Consider the following 16374-nt stretch of genomic DNA (forward strand, 5'->3'; position numbering starts at 1 on the left):
AATTGTCGATTGAGTGATAGGGACGAGAAACCAGTGACCCGGAAGGCGTTGCTGGCCTCCGGGGTACTGGAGGTTCCGGGAGGATGACTAGGGAGCCAGGGAGCGGTGGGATGGGATACGGACTGCGCTCAAGAATCGCTTTTGCGGCTGGAAACCAAGCAAGAGGAATGTGACAACCGCAGCCTCACGCCTTCAATTCTTGCCTTCCCTGCTCAGGAGGGTGAAGGGGGGCCTTGATTCCCAGTGGCGGGGGTGTGCAGTGAGTAGGTCGGCCGCTCTGCACCTATCTCTGCCCGGAGTCCCGAGGCGCTGGCCACGGTGCTGAAAGCAATGCTCTCGGAGGAGGGAGGGAGGAGGAGCCGGGCCGCGCGAGGGGGGCGGAGCTCTCTGGTGCTCTCAGCTGGCATTGGGGGCGGGGCAGGGCGGCGCCAGCAGGCCCGGGACCACGGCGGGTTTGAGAGGAGGTAGGAGACAGGAGACAGCCCGGCTAGAGCAAGAGGGGACACAGGCACCTGGACAAGCTTCCCCTGAAGAGGCCAAGGTCATCTTCCCTGTCCTATTAGTCCTCTTTTTTCTACCTTGGAGGGAGCCTTACCTTGTGCCCTGACCTCCGCCTTCTCTCCAAACTTGGCTGAGGGGTGACCCACTTCCGGGCCTCCATCCATCTGCAAAGCCACTTCCAGCCCACAAGTCCCCAGCCCAGGACCCAGTGCCCTCACCATGGTGAAGTTGCTGCCTGCCCAGGAGGCAGCCAGGATCTACCATACCAACTATGTGCGGAACTCGAGGGCCGTAGGTGTGATGTGGGGCACACTCACCATCTGCTTCTCCGTGCTGGTCATGGCGCTCTTCATCCAGCCCTACTGGATAGGCGACAGCGTCAGCACACCCCAGGCAGGCTACTTTGGCCTTTTCTCCTACTGCGTGGGCAACGTGCTGTCGTCTGAGCTTATCTGCAAGGGTGGCCCGCTGGACTTCTCCTCCATCCCCTCTAGAGCCTTCAAGACTGCCATGTTCTTCGTGGCCTTGGCCATGTTCCTCATCATCGGCTCCATCATCTGCTTCAGCCTGTTCTTTGTCTGCAACACGGCCACTGTCTACAAGATCTGCGCATGGATGCAGCTGGCTGCGGGTGAGCAGGAATAGCAGGAGGGATAGCGGGAGGGCAGGCAGAGGCCCACCTTCTGTGGAGTCTCTGAGCCTCCTACTCAGCTGTCCTCCTTTATAGCGCAGCCATACTCAATGCCCTGCAGATGCCTTGGAAAAGAGTAATTAGAGAGTCTTAGGATGGCTGAGACCAGAAAGGCCTTAGAGATCAAATTGTTCAACCTCCTCTTCCTGTAGATGAGGAACTGAGGTCAAGAGAGGGGAAATGATTTTCCCAGGAGCAAGTCACTTATGGTAGAGTGAAGGTCTTTGTTCCCTAATTATAGGATTCCATACTTGATGCAGCAATTGTGAGCATTTGAGGCAGCAAGTGGAAGTGATATTTTGTGATGGGGGAGGGGAATAGGGTCTTTTAGAACTATGTGGGGTAGGTGGCTACTGGTGGTGTTCAGAGGCAAGGCCTTCCCTGTCCCCCTTTTCCTGCTCCTGGCCCCAGGCAGGCCACTGGGTCCTTGGGCCAGCTGGTCCTGCTCTCCTCTAGAGCCCAGAAAGGGATGCCTAAGACCTTGTCCTGCAGCCCTTGGTCCCTCCAAGGACCACACGCAGACTGTCCATACTAGGGAAACGTCCAGGAGCCTCGTTAGGGACTGAAGGCTAGAGTGAAATCATCTTGACATCACTGGTTAGAATGAGAAGCAGTGTTAACAGGGAGAATGGAATAGGGATCAGAATCCCATACAACCAAACATGTAGACTCAAGACTGTCAGAGTTGGAGGGGACCCTAGAGAGCTATAGCATCCTCCCCCCAACTATAGATGAGGAATCTGGGACTGAGAGAGAAGATAAGACTTAGCCAAGGCTACAGCAGATCATCTGGCAACAAAGGCAATAGAATAAAGGCAGTGAGTCCCAAGAACTAGCTGTATTCCAAAGACATCTTTTACTGAGGCACACCGTTACATAAGTGTAATGATCTGTAAAGTGCTTTCACATGTATCATCTGGAGGAGCCTCATCATGACACAGTGAGGTGGGTTTTCCTCCTGTTTTACAGAAGAGGCTCTTAGCCGGTAACTTGTCTTTTAGCACACAGGTAGTGAGGGACAGAACCTTCGACTCTGAATCGTGTACTCAGGCTACTTACCTGGTTCCAGAGCTGCCTCCTCAATCCCCCTGCCATCTCTCTCTCCCTCTACTCCGTCTATATGATGAGGGAGAGGCTGGGGCAGGGATGAGGCAAGTCTCAGTGGACAGTGGGGAGGAAGAAGGGAGAATGAAGATTTAGCAGTTCTGTGACAAAGAGGAGTAGAATGGACCCTGGCACGCTTGCCAGCTGGTCCTCCATATCAGAGCTATGGGATGCTGGAAACACAACACTCCCTCTCCCATTCTCTCCACTGTCCCACTCCCCCAACCTCCTGCAACAGGTGCCATTTGCTGAACAGGCAGTGCTGGGAGGGCCTGGGTAGGGGAGGGGTCACCAGGCCATTTGAGTCAGACCCTGACTGGGTCATGCAGCTGAAGACACCGATAGCAGAGGTGGCCAGGTGCCATCCCATGAAACATTTACGCTGGGGGAGAGCAAAGGTGGTGTCGTGTTCCATTCTTCCGTGCTGGGGAAGGGAAGATGAGTCAAAGGGAGGGGTGAGGAGGAGGTGTGCCCCACAGCCAGCAACTGGGAGATTCCTCCCTTTGAAGAGACCTAAACCAGTTGGCTTAACCTTGCCAAGAAGCCTGGGGCCAGGGAAGGGAGCAGCAGAAGGGAAGGAGGACTGATGATCGGGGCAGGGTGGGGCTGTAATTTGACAAAGGGAAGGAGGATTGATGAACGGGGCAGGGTGGGGCTGTAGCTTAACAAAGGGAAGGAGGACTGATGAACTGGGCAGGGTGGGGCTGTAATTTGACAAAGGGAAGGAGGACTGATGAACGGGGCAGGGTGGGGCTGTAACTTGACAAAGGGAAGGAGGACTGATGAACGGGGCAGGGTGGGGCTGTAGCTTAACAAAGCTAATTGAGCTTCTGGATGCCAGGTGTAGGCAGAATGTGGTCCCAGATCCTGAAAACACAGGTAGGGCAATTTGCTTGTCTGAGTTCTATTAAACTCATCTGTAGAAGGTAGCAACAGTACCCCCATCACAGGGTTCTTGTGAGGATGGGATGTTGTAATGCATGGAAAACACCTTACACGGTGTCTGACACATGGTAGGTGCTCAGTAAACACGAAAAACACAAAACAACTTTATCAGTCAGGATGGATGGGGTGATGCCACAGTAACAGACAACTCCCAAATCTTAGTGGCTTATGACAAGGGTTTATTTCTTGATAATGGTACACGCTCACTGAGGATCAGTGGAGGGCTCTGCTCTCACTGGGCTCTTCCAGAGCCCAGGCTGATGGCGCATCAGCTGTCATCTGACTGTCATCATTGCGAAGGGAAAGGGAGCTCTGGAAAGTCTCCATCAGCAGTTAAATGCTCTGGCCTGGAAAAGCACATAGCATTTCATTTTATTGACTGAAGGAATTTTTATGAACTTGCCTAACTTCAAGGGAGAGAGGCGAGGAAGTATAATCCTACTATGTACCTGAAATACTTGTAAACAGCTCTAATGACAGCCACATCCATCGAGGTTGCTTCCATCTGACTTCAATGCCAATAATAATAGCAACAACTAACATTAACTGGCCACTTACCATGTACCAGACACTGCAGTAAGCACTTTCTATACATGGTCACGCGTAACCCTCATAACCCTGTTCCGAGTCAGGTATTATTATCCTTATTTTACAGATGAGAGACTGGAAGTCAGAGAGGGTAAGTAAACTTGCCTGAGAATACCCTGCTGGCCTCTATTTAGAGCCCTGAGACACCACAATGGGATGGACCCCCGCTGTGCCCAGGTAGATGGGTGGGGTGCTCCTAGAGGGCTGTGGCACCCATAGTAACAACGTTTTTCCAAGTCGGAGGCCCTGGGATCTTTTCTGAGCCCCTGTAGGGAGGTGCTGTAGAAGGAGAAGGGGGGCATGCCAGGTACCAGAGGACTTGTCACACACCACGTGGGGAAGAGCACAGGTTTTACCAAAGAGCTCTGGGAGGGTCCCCCTCCTCCATCCTAAGGATCTTCCTGTTTGTCACTAAGTCTAAAATGTCACCACTAAATACATTCGGCTCTTTGGAGAGATGTCAGTCTGGGAGGCTGGGGGAATTAACTTTGAAGTAAAGAAAGTCAGGAGCCACGATAGCAGGTCTTGGCTCTGTCCTCGCTAAATGACTGGGCAACTCACTTAGTTTCTGAGACCTCAGTCTTTTAATCTGAAGATGGGATATTAATACATGGCCTACTTCACAGAACTGTGGTAAGGGTCGAGAGAAAAATGGTACATGAAGTATTTTGTAATCTGTAAGAGAAGTATGTAAATGAGCTCCTCCTAGAAAAAAACAAGGACGGTTGATACATTTAGGTGGGGAGGTGGGATCCTTGATCTTTACACTTTGTTGTACTTTTGTTTGATCTGCTAACTTTCCTTGCAAGAGCAAGCGGAGCCCCAGGTTGGTGACTTTGGGTCCCGCGAGGTGCTTCTCCATGGGGCTCCCAGGTAGGGCACAGCTTTGGCACTAAAGAGCCTCCAGGCCTGTGAAAGGAGGGCCAGGGGTGGGAAAGTGGCACAGACAAGGGAAGGAAGGCACCCCCTGCCTGCCTGGCGGTTGTCCTTGGGTTGCCCCAGTCACATCCCAGGAATATATACCTGTCTTGGCAGCTAAGTTGGGGTGGAAATTTGGTGGGCGGGTGTGGGAGTAGTGGAGGGAAGGCGGGGAAGATGAAATTTTTGGCTGTCAATGCTAAATCAATGAAAGCACAGTGTGGCATACTAGCTAACACTCAGGAAACGCCAACTATGTGTCAGGCAAGCTTCTGAGCACTTTTCCAATATTAACTCATTGTAACCTCGCTGCAATCCAAACAGCTAGATACTATTACTATTCCCATTTTACAGATGAGGAAACTGAGGCAAGAAAACTTAAGTAGCTTGCTCTGAGTCACACAGCTAGTTAGTAAAGAGCTGGGCTTGAGATCCAGGCAGCCTTCCCTAGTGTTTCCCAGCTTTTCCTGTTGAGAGAATCACCCAGAAGAGTGCTTTTAAAGACAGGGATTCCTGAACCCAACCTGACCTGGGAATCAGCATTTTAAACACATTCAGGGAAGTGTGGACAACTGCACTGTTCCGTAGTGGGTAATAGTGTGGAGACCTGTTTGATTGAATGGAAGGTTCATGAAGGAAGCAGCCAGAGATGGGGCTGGAAAACTTCCTGTATTCATTCAATCTAAGATACCTGAGTTGTAGGACACACCATTATTCTATGTGCTGTAAAAAGGAAAAATACTTCTAATCAAATTGTAGCCTAAAGCTTTATTACACTTATTTCAGAGATGTTGGAGTATGAACAAATGTACATCTGAGGAGTGATGAGTTCTCTGGGCTGGGACCAGATTTTGGGAGGACTTTGAAGCCAGGTGCCTCGTCAAGTCCAAAGTGAGGGGTACAGCTGAGGGCCTGGTAGAACCACCTGGTGCTGTGGCAGAACCTCCCAGGGCCGAGGAGCTCTGCTCTCAGCCTCTACCCCTGACCACTGGCCCCCAGGGGCAAGTAGCTTTAGCTCTTGGAGCCTCAGTTTTCTCCCCCGTGTTCTACAAGAAGGATGGCAGGAGCTGCCCCTTGTGCCCCTCAAGGCTGTTAATAAGAGCAGAAGGGAGGTGACACGATGACAGCAGTGCAAGGTGGGAGGCAGCAGGCGAGCACACCCAGCTTGACACCATCTGTACCCCTCCTGCCCCCTCAGCCACAGGCCTGATGATTGGCTGCCTGGTCTACCCAGATGGTTGGGACTCAAGTGAGGTACGGCGCATGTGTGGGGAGCAGACCGGCAAATACACACTGGGCCACTGCACCATCCGCTGGGCCTTCATGCTGGCCATCCTCAGCATTGGAGACGCCCTCATCCTCTCCTTCCTGGCCTTTGTGCTGGGCTACCGCCAGGACAAGCTGCTCCCTGACGACTATAAGGCCGATGGACAAGGTAATTCTCTCTACCCCAGGGAGGTGAGGCTTCCTCTCTGCCAGGTGCCTGAGGTTTGGCCACTGGCCAAGGGTGAGGACACCAAGACCGATCAAACACAGCCCTTGGCGCAGACGCCAAGGGCCAGTGGAGGGTTGCAGGCTGGCATGCGATAAGGCATTGACGGACCTGTGGCAGAGGCTGTCTGTGATAGAAGCGTGTCCCCCTGTCCCCCTGCACTCGCAGGGCCTACAGGGCAGAGAGCCCTGGTCCAGCTTGGGGAGCTAGGTGTGGCCTCCCATAGGTGGCACTGAGGCTGGGCCTTGAAGTAACAGGGGAGTTTGCTAGATGGAGAGAGGAACAACAGGGGAGCAAAGGGGATGATGAGTTTTTGGGGAAGGAGGAAAGGCAGGTTAGGGCAGAGATGTGACAGCTCCTGGACTGCAGATGGTGGGAGCCTAGCCCCCTTGGGTTAGAGTAGCCTGGGGGTTCTCCGTATATTCATTTTCTGATCTGAGCCTCACTTCCCCTCATTAGAGGGTAGGAGGCAGGTTTTTCCTCATTTTTAAAAAATACCTACTTCACAAGACTGTACTCAGGAACAAGATAAGGATGTCTGCTCTTGTCGCTTCTATTGAAGATTGTATTGGAGGTTACAGCCAGGAAAATTAGTTAAGAAAAAGAAATAAAAGACATCTACTTTGGAGAAGAAGAAGAAAAACTATCTCTATTAGCAGATGACGTGATTTTGTATATGGAAAATCCTAAATAAGCCACTAAAAAACTATTAAAGCTGACATACAACTTCAGCAAGGCTGCAGAATATAAGAATATACAAAAATGTATTTGTATACACTAACAATGAACAATCTGAAAATGACATTAAAAAATTTCTTTTGCAATAGCAACAAAAAGAATAAAATACTTAGGAATAAAATTTAACAAAAAAGTAAATGAAAGGTACATGAAAATTAAAAAACATTGTTTAAAGAAAAGGCCTAAGTAAATGGAAACATCCCTGTTCATGGATCAGGAGACTTAATATTGCTGACATGTCAATACTCCCCAAACTGATCTACAGATTTAATGCAATTTCTATCAAAATCCCAGCTGGCTTTTTGATTTTAGGATCGGCTTGTCAATTGGAAATGCAAGAGACCCAGAATAGCCAAAACAATCTTGAAGAAGAACAAAGTTGGGGGACACACATGTCCTGATTTCAAAACTTACTAGAGGGGCTTCCCTGGTGGCACAGTGGTTGAGAGTCCGCCTGTCGATGCAGGGGATACAGCAAAAAACAAAAACAAACCAAAAAAAACAACACAAAAAACTTACTAGAAAGATACAATAATCAGGACGGTGTGGTACTGACATACGGATAGACATACACATCAATGGAATAAAATAGAGAGTCCAGAAATAAAACCAAACATCTACGACCAACTGATTTCAGCAAGGGTGCCCAAGACCATTCAATGGGGAAAAGAATAGTCTTTTCAATAAATGGTGCTGGGACAACCAGATATCTATATGCAAAAGAATGAAGTTGGGCCACCTACCACACATCATATACAAAAATTAACTCAAAATGGATCAAAGACCTAAATGTAAGATATAAAGTTATAAAACTCTTAGATCTTGGATTAGGCAATGGTTTCCTAGATTTGACACCTAATACACAAGTACCAAAGAAAAAAATAAACTAGATTTCATCAAAATTGAAAACTTTTTTTTTTTTTGCCCCGTACGCGGGCCTCTCACTGTTGTGGCCTCTCCAATTGCGGAGCACAGGCTCTGGACGCGCAGGCTCAGCGGCCATGGCTCACGGGCCTAGCTGCTCCGTGGTACATGGGATCTTCCCAGACTGGGGCACGAACCCGTGTCCCTTGCATCGGCAGGCGGACTCTCAACCACTGCGCCACCAGGGAAGCCCAAAACTGAAAACTTTGTGCTTCGAAGTACACCATCATGGAAGTGATGACAACCCATAGATTGGGAGAAAATATTTGCAAATCATAATCATAATGCTAGTATCCAGAGTATATTAAGAACTCCTACAACTCAACAATAATAAAAAATAACCCGATTTTTTAAATGGGCAAAGGATTTTTTTTTTAAGTATACAGTTTTAATTAATTTATTTATTTGGCTGCGCCGGGTCTTCGTTGCAGCACGCGGGATCTTCGTTGCCGTGTGCAGGATTTTAGTTGTGGCATGCAGGCTCTTAGTTGCAGCATGCGGGATCTAGTTCCCTGACCAGGGATCCAACCTGGGCCCCCTGCATTGGGAGCATGGAGTATTAACCACTGGACCACTGGGGAAGTCCCAAATGGGCAAAAGACTTGAATAGACTTTTCTTCAAAGAAGATATACAAATGGCCAAAAAGCACATGAGAAGATACTCAACATCATTAGTCATTATGAAAATGCAAATCAAAACCACAATGAGATATCACTTCACACCCACTAGGATGGCTGTAACAAAAAAGATGAACAATAATGAGTACTGATGAACATGTGGAGAAATTGGAATCCTCGTACGTTGCTATAGAAAATGTAAAATTGTGCAGTTGCTGTAGAAAACAGAATGGCAGTTCTTCAAATGATTAAACAGAGTTACCACGTGACCCAGCAATTCCACTCCTAGGTATATACACAAGAAAATTGAAAACATATGTTCACACAAAAACTTGTACACATGTTCATAGTAGCATAACAGTCATGCATCTGATGACTGAATGAACATAATGTATATATCCATACAATGAGTTATTATTCAGCCATAAAAAGGAATGAAGTACTGGTAATTGCTATAGTGTGGAAGAAAACATTGAAGCCAGATACAAAAGACCAGATACTGTATGACCCCATTTATATGAAATGTTCAGAACTGGCAAATCCACAGAGACAGGAAGTAAATTTTAGTATTTCCCCGGGGCTGGGAAGAGGGGGGAATTGGGAGTGATTGCTAAAGTTCACAGGGTTTTTTGGGGGTGATGAAAATGTTCTAGAAGCAGATAGTAGTGATGGTTGCACAATGTAGTGAATACACTAAAAACCACTGAGTTGTATACTTTAAATGAGTAAATTTTATGTTAGTAAATTATACCTCAATAAAAAAATAAAAGATTGTGCTGAGGATTAGATAGTGTATATAAAGCACCAACAATACCTGCATATTTTAGGTGATGAATAAATGTTAGTTCTCTCCACCTTCTGTCTTTCCAGTACCTCCACTCTTTATATCATCCATCTGCCCAGCCAATAATAGGACCTGTGCTCCAGGTGCCCACTGACACCTTTAGGTCCAGGGGGTACAGTGAGGGAGGAAGTCTACATTTGGACCTTAAGTATAGTAAGGGAGACAATCATGCAAGATGGAATCACAAGCTGATAAACATTATGAACAAAAAGTGCAAGCTTTCTTGAGAGTGAATAAGAGGAATTTGAACTAGTTTGGAGAGGGAATAGTGTGCAGGGAATTATCCTGAAAACAAGGCTTGGTTGTAAACACATACTGTTCTCTTTTTTTTTTATCGCAGAGGAAGCCTGAAGCAACAGGAGTGTTGGTGCGTAATTTGATTGGAGAGTGGTCTGTGTTCCTTTGGAAGTGCTGTGGCCTCGCAGAATGACTCAGGAAGCTGGGCTGTAGGGCCTAGGGGGAGAGGGGGTAGGGGGGTGGCTGTGGGGTGGGAGGGGGCAGGAGCTGGCTGGCATCTGAGACCTTCACTGAGGGGCAAACAGGAACCCTTTAACTTTACTTGTGTCTTGAGAAGTGGTAAAAGCACAGGGAGAGAAGAAATAATTTAAAACAGGCAGGTGGTTTCATAAACTCATCTTTTTGTGGAGCCTGGCAAACAAGAACAGACTGTTTTTAGAAGTCATTATTGTCATTTGGACCCTTATTTTCAGAAAGAAGTTTACGTGATTTTAAGAGACATAGTGGAAAACCTAATAAAATAGAAAATAAAAGTCATAGAGAAGAAAACAAATATTACAGAAAGCTAGGCTAACAGAATTAGTGTATTGAGTATTAAATTTAGCTCCCTGCTCCCTGATAGCTGAAGCAAAAAGCAAAACACGAATTTAACCAATTTTTATGTCTGGTTGAAAACGAAACACATGTTAATTTCCTTATTGTCATTTCAGTTTCTAAAATGTGATTTAACAAGGACATGAAGGAACACCTTTAAAAAGAAAGAAAGGGTGGAGGAGGAGGGAGGGATGGAGGAAGGAAGAGAAGGAATAGCCCACAACAGTATCACCTCCCTGATAGCTGTCATTTATTGAGGACTTACAGCAGGCCAGGTACTGTGTGTGGGTCGCAGGGATTATCTCCATTTGAACTATTTTATTGATCATTTTTGCTAAGCACCTTCCCATCCTTGACCACAAAGACATACTTTTTTGAATAATGATAAATTAGCATCGTCCCCCCCCCCCCCCACTTATGATTCTTAAACATTAATGTGCATAGCTCACCTGGGGATCTTGTTAAAATTCAGACTGATTCAGTTGGAGTGGTGCCAAGCACTGCATTTCTAACCAGCTCCCCAGTGATACACTGCTGGGTAGGGGTCACACTTCGAGTAGTAAACAGAGTATAAACGTTTTCTCATGTTTTTGCCATGTTCCTTACTGAAGTTTTTAAAAGCCACAAACTCCACAGCACTGGTGTACCATTTCATTGCTAAACGAGACCTTAGTTAGGCATCTAGCACTGCTATCATAGATAACTTTTTGCTCCTGTTGATAAATTCTGGAGTGGAATTACTGAATCAAAGCTAACTACAGCTGTCTGCTTTTTTTTCTTGCACTACATTTATTTACATCTTAAAAGACATTTATGAGTTTTTACTTGAGGGACACTAATACTATCTTATATACTAGTGAGGAAGTTTGCATGTCTGGAGTAGAACTGAATCAAAATGTGAGCATACGTGGGGAAGTTTTGTGTTTTTATTGGCTTAAAAAATGTCAAATTCTATAATCTTGCAATCTTTTTTTTTTTTTAATACCACAGGTCATCTATTTCCCTGACAATGGAAAATGAGGGAATCAAATTCTTCAGAAACAGAAACTTGTTCCTTCCATGCTTCCCTGTATCTGCTGCTCTAGGCCTGAAATCCTGAAGCCTTTCATTATAGGATGCCAATCTCCTGAGACAAGACCTCTTACTGTATCGGGAAAACTCCAGCGAGGAAGAACTGCAGTGACCACATACAAGATGTTCAGAGACACGTGTTTAACTCTCCTGACTGGGGACCCACTTTCTCTTCCTATCCTTTCACACCAGCAAATTGCTTTACCCTCTTGAGGCCTCTCCGTAAAATGAGAGCAGGATGAGTCTATGTCTAGGGGCCTCCCAGGTGAGTCCCTAACAGTCTAATTCACTGAGGATACTTGTTTGAAAGCACCCAGAAATTAACACCCAGCTCTGAGAGGGCGATGAAGAAGAGGTGGCTGTAAGCATGCTGGATCATTTCAGGTTGAGGTTTAGGGAGTCCTTTGCTTTTTTCTTTTCAGGTTGTTTTCTTATTGATGCTCAGAGATGGGTAAGGAACAGAGAGGTCACCGGAACCTGAGTCCATCAGGATTGGGTGACTTTAGGATCTAAAAACTTTCGAGACTAAATTCTTTTTTCCCTTTGGAACCAAAAATCACATTTTTTCAGTGTCCACACTGACCCAATCAGAATGGGTTACCAGTTTTGGAAAGTTGTTACTTGTGGCCAGGTAATTTGTTAGGGTAATAGATGAACTCTCCTGTAAAAAAAACAACTTTGGACTTGGTACATTAAATGGGGAATCTTTTACCAGTCTCTAGAGGGGAACTCAGTTTAGGTAATACCTCACTGTAGCAAATGCCAAGACAAAGATTAGATTCTTTAGGCGGTTCCCTGCCCTAAGGATGGTATGTATTGCAATAGAAACAGGGTTTTGTTGATTATCTGCAGTGAATGATCCAGGAAGAACAGTGCTTTTTTCTGGTCTTTTGCCTGTTTGCTCAGTAAAGAGAAAACGTGGGTGCTGTTTTCTCACAGGTAGAAAGTGGGTAAATGTCGAACAAAACCATAATGGATCTTGTTGCTTGATCAACCAGCAGTGACACGGAAAACAGGCTTCTTATTCTGGGCTGCAGGGATTATTCAGAGTGCACTGGTTTAAAAGATGCCTTTTAACCAGTGCACTCTTGACAACCTGCCCAGTCAGTGCAGTGTTTCTTCTCCAGTTCAGATAGGCTAGGTATGAGTATCCCAGCATTGTCCCAGTTGTTGATGAGGGGGACTATTAGAATGGGATTTAAGAATGATCACTTTCATGTTTTCTTGTGCTGATAAAATTATTTCATTGTCAGGCATCTACTTTATGCAAGCTTTTATTTTTATTTTTGGTTGCGCGGCTTGTGGGATCTTAGTTCCCAGGGATCTTTGATCCCAGGGATCAAACCTGGGCCGACGGCAGTAAAAGAGGTCTTAACCACTGGACCGCCAGGGAATTCCCTATGCAAGCTTGATGAACGGATGAGTGACAGAATTTGGCCAATTCTGTAGCTTTGTGACTTTTCTAGATAGATTTGTTCAGTTATTTCTTGTAATTTTACTTTTTATAAAAGGCAAAAGAAAAATTTCTAAAAGCCTCCCTAACTTCAAAATATTTCTCACTGAAATGGCAACCATGGTGGTCCACAGAAGTTTCTGGGGGGCTTAAGGTGCATCTGCCAATAGCCTACACTTTGCTCTCAAGAACAGTGAGTTTCACCAAAGCAGGAGTGTATGTTTACTAATGACCTGTGCTGGGGACAATCTTAAATCTGTTTGAGTCACAGGACTCAGCGTTTCACCTTTTGCTTTATCTTCAAGGAAACTCAGAATTCAACCTCTCCAATAAAGTAATGATTTTGGCTGACACTTAACTGCTTATCAGCCCTTTTCAAGTGGCTTTACCTTTAAATTCTTAAAGATGCTTCAAATATCATCTTGGAAAGTATACAGAAAAATTAATACAACCAGCACTCCTCTAAACCAAGTTGAGTTACTCTACTCCTTCCTCTGCCTTGCGCTGGAGCACAGGAATGGTTGTGATGCCCAAGCTTTACCAGTGACTAACACTGAGCAGGTCAAGAGAGGTAAGGCGGCCTTATCATTTACATCTGAAATGTGAACCAGAAGGGTGTCTTTCCTAAATGCTTTCATTATCTTGCATCTCTGTATTAGTTACCTGTTGCTGCATAACAAATTACCCCTCGACTCAGTGGCTTAAAACATTTCAGTTTCTGTGGGTTAGGAATCAGCAAGGCTTAGCTAGGTGTCTCTGCCTCAGCTAGGTGTCTCTGCCTCAAGGCTTCTCACAGCGCTGCAATTAAGGTGTTGGATCTGCTTCCAAGCTCAGTGGTTGTCTGCAGGACTCAACTTCTCACAGGTTGTTGGGCCGAAGGCCTGAGTTCCTTGCTGGCTGAGGGCCTCTCCAAAGGGCTATTCACCTGGCAACTTGCTTCCCCAGAGCAAGTCTTCCAAGACAGAGCAAGAGCAGGTGCACAGACGGAAGCACCCTTTGTAACCAAATCTAAGTGACATCCTGCTACTTTTGCCTTAATCTGATTGTTAGAACCACCACAAAGTCCAGCCCACGTTAAAGGTGAGGGAGTTGCACAAGTGTGTGAATACCAGGAGGTGAGAATCATTGGAGTATTTTAAAAAGTTGTTTCTCATAGTTATTTGTAATTAATTTTCTGCTGAAATGGGCATTTACTGGAATGCTTTACTGGAACAAAGATTAGATTCTAGTAACCGTACATGCTGATGGATACATGTTTGTTTTGTAACAAATTGCTGAAGATGAAGGGCCCTAACCCTCAAACTCACCCCACTTTTGCTATCTAACTTCAAGTATTTATAGTAGGGTCCACTAATTTCCAACACTGACCATACTTTCCTCTATATTTAGTAAATCCAAAGCAACCAATGAAATGTCGTAAGGGCACAACTTCTATGAACATAGCTCAAATTGCAGGCAGCTGATACACTGATACCAACCCAGTTCTGCCAAATGGGAGGGCAAGGCTTGTTACTGTATTATAATGGGCAACAACTAGATATGAATTAAGGACAAAAGAGAAGATTATGATAAAAAATTGAACCTGGGAGGATATAAAATCAGATTGATCATCTATGTAGTGAAAACCCTCATCCCTTTACAAGGAGTGGTACAGTCAGTAACAGAGTAGGTACTAATGTAAACTTACTTAGTTAAAACTTCTAAACACAAAATGATCTCAAATATTGTTTTTTTTTAACTGAGATATTTCTGATATCATAAGGACTTGGTGTGGATAAATATTTGCACAAGGACTTAAAAGACAAATGCTTATCACTTGTTTTAAAATTCCACCTTTTAAAAACAAGACTAAAGTGACATAAAAACAAACTTCCTCCTCAGTAGGTCTCAAGATTCATATATATTATCTTTATATAAGTTTAGATATTATCTTTTCATATTGCTTTGAAGACTGAGAAAGAGCTGTAAATTATCAATGCTTTGCTAACTCCAACGGCACCAAATTGGTGGGCAAAACACAAAGGACTGTTGAAACTTCTCTGGTGTCCTAAGACCTTATTTACAGAGTAAATATAAGTTCAGATTCTATTATCAATAAATCATCAATTTTTTGTGATACTCTAAGAGCAAATCACTTTCCTTATAAGGCCAAACTGGAAGACTCTACAGGCGTCAAAAATAAAACAATGAGCAGTGATGAAGTCGATTTGTAACCTGGGCAGGCTCTGGAGCAGCTAAATGGTCTCCCTGTGGACACTCAGGGCTGTAACTCCACCTCAGTTTGACAGTTATTTTGAGATAGCTACAAGCTCCCTTAGAACTTAAGTTTTCCAAAACCCTCAGAGTTCAAGGTCCATACATTTAACACAAAGCTTAGAGAAACTGCCTAAGTTCATCAGTCTGATGAACATACTGGTTTGATGAATTCCAATTTAATTTTTTTTGGTTGTTTTTTTAAACAGGTTACATTCTAGTCAACACTACAGTATGAACACACTACATATGTCTTAAGCATGGCTCAATTAAAACAAACAGAAAAAAACCAGTTTATGTAGTTCAGGGCTGGAGGACTTTTTATGAATAACATTAAAAATACCATAAATAGGAACTTCCCTGGTGGCACAGTGGTTGAGAGTTTGCCTGCCAATGCAGGGGACATGGGTTCGATCCCTGGTCCGGGAAGATCCCACATGCCACGGAGCAACTGAGCCTGTGCTCTAGAGCCTGCAAGCCACAACTACTGAGCCCGTGCACCACAACTACTGAAGCCCATGCGCCCTAGAGCCCACACACAACTACTTAAGCCCACACGCTCTAGGGCCCACGTGCCACAACTACTGAGCCCGCGCACCTAGAGCTCGTGCTCCGCAACGAGAAGCCTGCACACAGCAACTAGAGAAATGCCTGTGTGCAGCAACAAAGACCCAGCACAGCCCAGAAATACCACAAATAAAAATGAAAGGCAAATTAAAAACTGGAAAATGTGATGGAAAAACGACAAAGATGTTACCAAATCATCAAATAGGGAAGCATGCCAAAAGAAAGCTGGGTAATTGTAGGCTAATAACCCAAAACTACAAATGGCCAATAAAACCCATGAAACAAGCTTTTGACTTCACTAGTCATCTAATATGCAAATTAAAACAAGAGATTCCCCTTTTGGGGCAATCAAACTGGCTATTAGGAATAAAATGAGTGAGATTACAATAGGCCCATTCAAATACTGTTGGTCATAGCAAAACAGTCCAACTGTTCTCCACGTAAGTTAGGGAACATTTATTAAAAGCCTTAAAAACGTGCTTACTCTCTGCCCCAGCCATTCCATTTCTAAGAATTTATACTGAGGGGTGAATGAGACAAGTATATGAAAACTTGTGTATAATAGTGGTCATCAGTCCAGTGCCTTTGAGTTCACAAAACTTTTGACATTTTGCACTTTGTGATCTGTGGGGGAAAACCCCCCACAAATACTGCAAAAATGGTATCAAATGTAGGGAATAACAATTTTCTTAGAATTTACCAAAATGTACTTTGTTAAATCCCACCCCACGCCCAATTTAAAGATAGAAGCAAAGCTACAAACCCCCCAAAATGGCATGTGTTTAAGTTACACAGTTTCATGGCATATTTAAATTCAAAAAGCAACTCAACCAATC

The 16374-nt window shown here is 45.1% G+C and overlaps 1 protein-coding gene across 2 annotated transcripts; it reads left to right on the top strand.

Moving 5' to 3' along the window:
• The first annotated feature begins 127 nt into the window (after positions 1-127).
• LHFPL5 (LHFPL tetraspan subfamily member 5) lies at positions 128-12517 on the top strand. 2 transcript variants are annotated; one of them, XM_027126771.1, is made up of 4 exons: positions 128-1132; positions 5946-6182; positions 9704-9730; positions 11185-12517. In XM_027126771.1, exons 1-3 carry the CDS (start codon positions 721-723, stop codon positions 9712-9714), a joined length of 660 nt encoding a protein of 219 aa, XP_026982572.1. In that variant the 5' UTR covers positions 128-720; the 3' UTR covers positions 9715-9730; positions 11185-12517. The 2 variants fall into 2 exon arrangements, with proteins under 2 accessions (XP_026982572.1, XP_026982571.1); XM_027126770.1 differs by lacking the exon at positions 9704-9730 and having other exon boundaries at positions 129-1132.
• Positions 12518-16374: the final 3857 nt, after the last annotated feature.

The sequence above is a fragment of the Aethalodelphis obliquidens genome, unplaced genomic scaffold (genome assembly GCF_003676395.1).
Source record: "Aethalodelphis obliquidens isolate GAN/ISIS:26980383/991018 unplaced genomic scaffold, ASM367639v1 scaffold31, whole genome shotgun sequence".
NCBI lineage: Eukaryota > Metazoa > Chordata > Mammalia > Artiodactyla > Delphinidae > Aethalodelphis > Aethalodelphis obliquidens.

What these genes read in the sequence shown, in the direction of transcription:
- LHFPL5 (XM_027126770.1), top strand. Translation starts at nt 721, where the DNA reads ATGGTGAAGTTGCTGCCTGCCCAGGAGGCAGCCAGGATCTACCATACC. An exon ending in ATGGATGCAGCTGGCTGCGG is followed by an intron (nt 1,133 to 5,945) that starts GTGAGCAGGAAT and finishes CTGCCCCCTCAG; the next exon opens with CCACAGGCCTGATGATTGGC.